The sequence below is a fragment of the Triturus cristatus genome, chromosome 4_2 (genome assembly GCF_964204655.1).
Source record: "Triturus cristatus chromosome 4_2, aTriCri1.1, whole genome shotgun sequence".
NCBI classification, from domain to species: Eukaryota; Metazoa; Chordata; class Amphibia; order Caudata; family Salamandridae; genus Triturus; species Triturus cristatus.
In genome coordinates this window covers 918,314,534-918,322,557 of record NC_140586.1, presented here as the reverse complement: position 1 = coordinate 918,322,557, position 8,024 = coordinate 918,314,534, and the positions used below count along the sequence as shown (strand labels likewise).

At 45.6% G+C, this 8,024-nt stretch overlaps 1 protein-coding gene across 3 annotated transcripts in view; it reads right to left on the bottom strand.

Annotated features, from left to right (window-relative positions):
• Positions 1 to 362: 362 nt before the first annotated feature.
• Positions 363 to 8,024, bottom strand: part of ELOVL1 (ELOVL fatty acid elongase 1) — a 204,876-nt gene continuing 197,214 nt past the window's right edge. For all 3 annotated transcript variants that reach the window (XM_085602970.1, XM_085602971.1, XM_085602972.1), the window contains exons 7-8: positions 5,464 to 5,600; positions 363 to 3,715 (exon numbers count right to left, since the gene is read on the bottom strand). In XM_085602970.1, coding sequence (XP_085459096.1) covers positions 3,434 to 3,715; positions 5,464 to 5,600 — 419 coding nt within the window. In that variant the 3' untranslated portion in view covers positions 363 to 3,433. The remainder of the gene's footprint in view (positions 3,716 to 5,463; positions 5,601 to 8,024) is intronic.

Sequence of the window (8,024 nt, the reverse complement as noted above, 5' to 3'; positions counted from 1 at the left end):
GATACCTCCGGGTCTGGCCAGCGCTATATAAAACTCAATAAATAAAGCATGTGATGTACAGCTCACATGCCTTGAACATGGGTATTCTGCATAAACTTCTGGCCAAATACTACAGACTCGAGGTATCCTGGGGGGCTAGCGCACCAATGACTGGCCGAGTCATTCTTGTGTAAGGGTGATGGCGGTGAGTCTTAACCTACAAATGTGAAGCTTCTTACTAGATAGGCAGCTGGCCAGAAACATAAACCACTCTTTCCTTCAGCCTTGCACCATACGATTGCATTGGTTCATCATAAAACAAATTCCAAGCAGAAATTTCCCATAAGCGCACTGCTGTATCAGTCAGAAAAATGAGCCAGGGATGGTTATCGTCATGTAAGTTTAATTTCAGCGATACATACATAGGCAGCCTACAGACGCAGGCACCGTGACAAAACAAAAAAATTAACATCCTTAAGTTACTCAAGCGTTCCCCTGGAATCTTTGGGCTGGGAGCAGGGACAGACCCTACAAATTCTACTCAGTGCAATGTCAGACCAGGTGGGAGAGACCTGCTTGGCCAGGGTCCTGGGAACTCTCATCATATCACCCCCCTCCCGTCTACTCATTGGGGAGATCAGTTACGGGCAAGTGCCTTCACAAGTGGTGGTCCCAACTCTAACATTAACACCCCCCCCCCCCCCACCAAACTCAAAAACGATGGTCTGCTACTTTAACCAGATCTACAGCCCAAGAATCTTTGGAAGCAATGCAGACAGGAAGCCTGCTGTTTATCCGTTCATTAACAAATGACCCAGACAAAAACACAGCACAGGAAGAATAGCTACTCTAACCGTAACCACTGGGCAGAACAGTGAACCAATCAAGGTAGTCAGGAAAGAGGCCGCCTTAAACTACAGAGAACATTTGCCAAGGGGATATTTCTGAAAGGACAGGGTACAGACAGTGGTGCAGCACACATTTCTACTCATTGCCCTTCACAGTCCCACAGAACTCTTCCTTGCTGCAGAAAGGGAAGGTTTTATCTCTTGGGCAAGGCATATGGCTCTCTCCCAGGATCTTTGCTAGAGGCAACAAGACGCCAAAAAAAAAACAATTCTGGGTTTTTGCAGCAGTGCTTTTCAAGATGCAGATTACTGGACCACTGGGTGCAAGTTCAGCAGCTCAGCCGGGGTGCCCACCACCTCCCTCAAGAAGAGTATCTTCAGCATTGGAGAAGTGGTCACCAGAGCTACTGGCCACAGCTTTGACGGGTCAGGTCACTTCTCGTCCATCGCACTAATCCTCTTTACCCCCGCCACTGAGAGGCATCAAAATACTCACTAGCTTCCCAGTGACAATCCTGGAGAGGGGTTAGCCTTAAAGGAAGTCTGGCTGATATTTCCGACTTTGAGTAATGCCAATTCTAAAGGCTTCCAAAAATCCTAGAGCAATGGCCAACCATCGATGGCCAGGTCACAGCAGCCAAGCCGCCTGTAGGACAAGACCAGGCTTTGGGCGGAGGAGGGTCAAAGGAAAAACCACCAGCAAATGAGAATCCTTTTCAAGGACGGCTACTTAACCCTAAAGCACCCTCCAAAATAAGCCTACCTCATGGCAGTCTTCTTAGAATGGGTCTGAGGGGGGTTGATATGGGAGGAAGGCACCGGGTGCATAATGCAAATCAAAGACAGGCGCCGAAAAGAAGAACGTCGTAAATAGGAGTAGGTAGAAAGGCACAAGGTGTGGGGACAGGGAAAAGGAAGTAAGGCAGATGAGCCTGGAAGGCACACAGTAGGGAGGCTGCAAAGGCACTACAGAGATCTCAGAGTGTGGAATGGTCTGTAGGGAACTGGTGAGATATCCCTGCCGCAAAGTCAGTGAAGCTGTGGAAGGCGTAATTGCATATGGCGACACTCGATATGTGAGAGACACAGCCAACTGCTTGTTGGTTAACCTCACCAATTCATTACAGGGTAGAACATCTCTGGACTCATGAAGGCACCGGGGAAACAAACTTAGAATCCACCACAGCCAGCTACAACCTTAATATAAATAAAGCATCACTGGCGACACAACCATTCATTTTTTTATTAGGAAATATAAAGTCATAAATTAATCAAGGTTACTTCAGGCACATTTTCAGGTTTTCAAGAGCTTCCTCCTCCTCAGCAGTCTACTTCCAGCTGGGCTATGAAACCAATGACAGCCCCTGCTTTAAAAAAACCCTGACCCCCAACTCAACCAGTCACAGTCCTCCTTTCAAAAACAATGGACCAATCTCAGGCAATCACAGTGCTTCTTTCAGAAAAAGTAGTACCCTTTTAAACCAATCACACAACAAAAGACCGTACCCTCTCGACTCCACCAATCAATGACCAGCTCTCAGAAACCATTAACTCAACTGAACCATTCTTTGTCCTCCTAAAACAAAATAGGGATTGATTCTATCAATCACAGCCCTATTTCTAGAGGTTTTGGTCCTAATGGATCCAATTCACAGCACAGGGGCAGGGAGTATATAGAGCTGATGTGGGAGGGGCGGGAATTTGGAATGTTCTAATTACATAGGTAAGTAGGGTCCATGTGACAAACATCCGAAGATGCCCCAGAACAAACATTAACATGAACCACTGCTGAAACTTTAGCAGTCTGTCAAATGTCCAAAAGGCGTGGCATCTGTTCACAAGCCTTTTGAGCTCTCCGCCTTTATAAACAGACCATCTACATCACACACAGAGGGCAAACCTAAATTATAACACTCAGCTCAATGCTGCATACGAGCACATTACTTATCAGCAACAATGGCCTTCAGCAAGTGAATCTTTCATAGATTCAACCATGTGAATCTATGAGAGATTCTATGCTAGAGAATTCTTTATTAACACTCGCCTGACAAATTCTGAATTCAAGCGCTGTGCTGTACATATCACTACACATGAAAACGTACTGATCAGATGGGTTACCATCCTCAGATCTATGTCTATAAAGAAAATCTTAACACCTAGGCACAAAACCTCACCCTGCCCCCAAGCAGCAGTCCGGAAGCTTGAACAGCTGCGACAGGGAGGATCTGAGTGGAGGGAATCTGAAATTTTCGGATGACCTTCGGTGACAGAGCGGGACTAGAGCCTGCTCTTCAAAACTCAGGTAAGAGCCTGTGATAGGCCGTACAAAGCAACTTACAACCCGGGCCAGGTCGGGCTGCAGTGGGATTGGCTCTCTAACATAAGAACCGTTGCTAGCGAACAGAAAGGACAGGCGTTGGCACTGCTGGATAGTTGACACACAACAGTCTGAGGCACTTCAGTTGGCTGGTGAGGGTCCCAGTAGCGGTCGGTGGCTGGTATGACAGTTTGGACCGAATGTCTCGCACCTGGGTTTTTGCGTTTTTAGAATTTTGGGTAAAGGCTGCATCCTTCGTCTTGTTTCCGGCGGAGAAATGCCCCAGACTTCAGTTTGCTTTGACTTTTCCGTTTTGAGCCACACCGTTCTCGTGTACACTGCCATTCCGGGCTCCTTCGCCCTTCTGACGTGGGGCTGTCAGGCTAGATGGTTGTGCCCCCTTGGGTAGCCGCCTGCCCTTGGTGTATGCCTGGTACCAGAAGTTGGAGAACAGAACGAAGAAGAAAGTGCCATAGATCCAGATGAGGTGGATGAAGATTGGAAACTGGTACCCGCAGCTGTCCATGAAGTAATACTGGGTAATATGGATGGAAACCAGAACGAATTGGATCTGAAAACAGAGCAGAAAAAAAGTGTCAGAGAGCAAAACCAAGAAACACTGCATGAAGTTACCAGAACTGGATGCACAAGGAAGACAGCACCTGGAATGATTGTCCGGGGAAACGGGCAGCCGGGAGCAAGTGTAAGAGGCTCCAGAAGGTTTGGAGATAATTTTCATAACCCTTTTTGTGGGACATGGAGTTCCATTCTCCTATATACCAAAGGATCTTGGCTAGGAACAGTTTTTTTTTTTAAACAATGCCATCTTAAATGTGTCAGTCACCCCCAACTCCTCCCCTCCCCCTACTTCAGCTGCCTTGTGCCTTACTTACATGGGAGATTTCAGTATAAATACCACTTTGCTTTCAAGAGATGTTCATTTCCCAAAGGATACAAAGTTAACAAACTTTAGGTGTAGGCGTTGCTATTCCTCGTTTGTGAAATTGATTATAGGAATGTAATGTTTTGAGTAGGTCATCTCAAAGATTATAAAAATAAATGCAAGCTGGACACCGCTTACAGGGAGGGGTACAATTGAAGCACGGCCTTGCCTCGTTTCATTATATTTTCATCACCCCTGTGCATCGCAAATTCAGCTCACTGAATCTGCGGGCATGTAATGGTGCCACCTTCCCAAATAAATAAGTAAACCTTAAGGAAAAAGTGATTTTGAATCTAATTTGTTCATAGTTTCAATAATGGAGTTGAACTGTGGACAGCACAACTCCAAGCTCCTACAGTGACACAGAATGGGAAGGGTTGGACGTGCCACTGTGGTTTTAAACCAAGTCATGGTACCGGACATATTCTTGTACCTCTGACAATATGGAATGGCCTGTGTGTTCCAGATGAAGCAACCTCAAAGGGGGTGAGCGTGAAGCATCTCTGCATTTGAAATGAACTGTAAAATGTTTTGACCTGTAGAGAAGTAATCTTTCAAGATGCCTTTCGAGAACACCTTTCAGAGATGCTTCTGAAGGATCCAGGTTTTCAGCTTTTTCTGATTGAAACTTGCAGGGAGTAGTACTCCGAGACGAAGAGATCTCCACTGTGTGGTGCTTGGAGCAAATAGACAGATCTCCACTTTCTACCTCTGAAGGTCTCACCAGTGCCATGTTGGTGCCAATTGGTGGCCAAGACATCACTTCTGAGGGAAGGGCATATTTTTAGGGTGAGCAACAGAACGCATGTGTCCCGGGGACCCTTGTGGCAATAAGAAGTCAGTACCCTGATGGGCAGAGGCACCAACGTCTGGGACTGAGTTTGGGAACTCTCAGACAGCCACAGGCTAGCAATTACATCAAGTCGAACTTGTGAGTATGAGAAATTGGCATCATCAGTTACCGCCCAAGTGACCTTTCCAAAGCACAAACTCCTAGAAGCCCGTTGTATATGTTGGGTAGATGTGCACAGCAGGCCAACCACCAACAGGAACTTCTTGAAAGCAGATATGGATGTCAAAGGGGAGGGAGTAGTGGTGTGGTACTTCTCTCTACCAATAGTAAACTGGAGGTATTTCTACTGCGGTGCGTTAATTTACATATTTAAAAGGGCATCTACCAAGAAAATGTTCATTATAACACATTGTTTTTATAATATTACTCTGTTTGGCTAAGAGGAATAAAGAAGTTGTACCAAAAAGGCAGTTAATACCTTTTCTACATGGGCATTTTCTTGTGCCACACACCTTTGCCTGGGAAGGAGGACAGGATTCTAAGAGAGGGAGCCGACATACAACCTCCCACAGCTCCTACTCACCAGCTGGATGGCTGTCATGTGCTTCTTCCACCACAAGTACTTCTGGAAAGAAGGCCCGGCGGCGGACAGACCATAGTAGAAGTACATGATGACGTGGACCAGAGAGTTAATCATGGCATGGAAGGAACCCATCCCACCTGCAAGAAAAAGAAAAAAAAAACATCAGAGGAACTTAAATGGTGCGAACAATGAAGCCTCAACTGTACTGATGTTGAGCAAAATCCACTTTATTGTAGGGGTGCATGATAATCACACGCGTAGACTGCATCCACATATAATCTTTTGTAGTGCTAACCTGAGTGTTAGGATCTTGTAATACAGTAACATGAATGTGATGTGTTTAGGCCAAAATGTAAAATACGTGAAGTAACATGGAAGATCAATTGTAACCAGCAGAAAGCATCAACTAAAACGCTTGTGTTGTTCAATTGACAATTATTTTATTATTGAATGGGCTTATTAATGCTATTTTATATGTAGTTGAAAATATTAACTATATGTCTCAATTTCAATAGAACTGCATAAAGCTCATGCTCCATTTCTCTCATGTTAGCTGAATACTGCAGGCCTGAAATGCTTTTTCCCTGGAAGCTCTCACATTAGAATTAATAGTCGATTTTTATGTGCATGTTAAATTCTGTTGTCTCATGTTTATATTGCAGGTGGAAGAAGCGCCCTGGTTAGTTAGAATAATGTCTTTGTTTTAGGAGTTAGGAGAGAAGGGCATTACATTGGGAGCGAATGCCAATAAGGTGAACTGTTGTATTTTCTCCCCGGAGAGGGCCTGGGAATCAAGGTCATCGTGTTACTGTTTGGGAGTAATCGCTGTTCCATGGAAAATTACCTATGAGAATGTGGCCTGATCGGATGGCGTGAGCTGAAAGGAATCATGGGAAGACACCTGTGATATTGTACGTAGGGAAAGAGATCACTCCTTCTCTGCCTTTTGGAGAGAGAGCATCTTAGAATGAGCTGTGTCTCAGTAGCTTCATGCTACTCTACCTACCTGAAGTGGAGAGACTTCTGAGGAAGACTCCACATGCTGACAACTAATCTAGCCTTCCCCGAAGAATGCTTAGAGATGTCACATTAGTGCTAGTGTAGGGACAGATTACTGCTTTATCTCCATCAACCCTCGATGCAGGGGAACTTGGATTCCCGTTTCTTGATCTTTTGTATCCTGATTCTTGAATTGATGGTCTTGTGTATGTTGCATCACCTCAATCTTAACGGTAGATTTGGCTTTATGTTGGTTCCAATGTGTTTCTATGCCCTTATCTTGAGGTGTCCGTATGTCCAGTTGTTTTTGGCCTTGTAATAAATTAACTAACCTTATTTAGTAGTCTGTGATTATTATGGGCCCAGAGAACTGAAATCGATTTGGTTGACATAGTTAATGAATTTATCTCCCCTCCACGCTATCATGCTGAGTAAAAGTACCATCGACCCGAGGTTCTAAAGCAGATCTAGAAAATGCTTTTCTGGCTCCATCAGTTGGTAGCAGTGAAGGATGGTTCTCACATGAATGAGGGGAGAATTCTGAAAAATCCAGAAAAGACTGAACCCCAGAGCCCCAAAATAGAGCCCAATGGTCGAGAACGGAGAGCGACGGACTCCGGCGGAGCCTGATGGTGTGGCGAGAACAGCGGTGAATGGAGGAGTGAGTATCAATAGTGATGTGTTATATGATAACTTGTGGGAAAGAGGCGATTGTGTGATGTCTGGCAGAGCTTGTGTGAGAGCCAAGGGAATGTGGCTTCGGGCTGGACGTGGTCCAAGGATAGAGATTTGAGTTTCAGGTCCCGAAGTGGCCCAAGATCTCGGGATATATTAAAGGGTGTAGAAGACAGTTATTGTGATTGTCTAACCGGAGATTTGAGGAGTTATTGTGAGACGTCACACAGTTCCACCTAAGACAGGGAACTTTGGGTGAATGGGATGTATGGGAATCGTTTTGTAAACCTTGTATACAGGGGTGCACTATACGGATTCAGGTGACCAGTGCAGTTTGTGGGTTGCTTCTGCAAAGGCATCCTGTGACCTCCCTCCCCCCCCCCCCCCCAACTTTTTGCTTACTGGTGGTAACGGACTGACTGGCCCTGGGCTCTGCCTAACCAGGCCCAGGGCCAGGGCTATGCTAAAAGACACTTAGAATCCAGTGAAACAGCTACAAGCACTAGGGTACACTATGGGTCAGGGACCCCTGTGATTGGTATGACCTCCCCTATAAGGCCCCAGTACATATAGGGCATGGGGATTGAAACTACCTTTAAGTCCCTACTGTAGAATAGGGCATATCCGTTTAGAGGCCAGCAGCCTTTTCTGCACTTGCATGTGTGCACTGCTAGAGCCAGAGGTCAGTTTAAAAAAAGCCCTGTGTTGCAGGACTACTTTTAAAAAGCAAATAGTGCCCAAACTAGACTTTTGTTTTTGGAGCACTTAAAAATTGATAAACTCCAATGTTTGGGCATGGTAGGTACCCCCGGGGTCTCCCCTGTGTCCCAGGTAGGGGGGGGGGGGGGGGGGGTTCAGGTACTTATGAGAATCCTTATAAAAAGGTT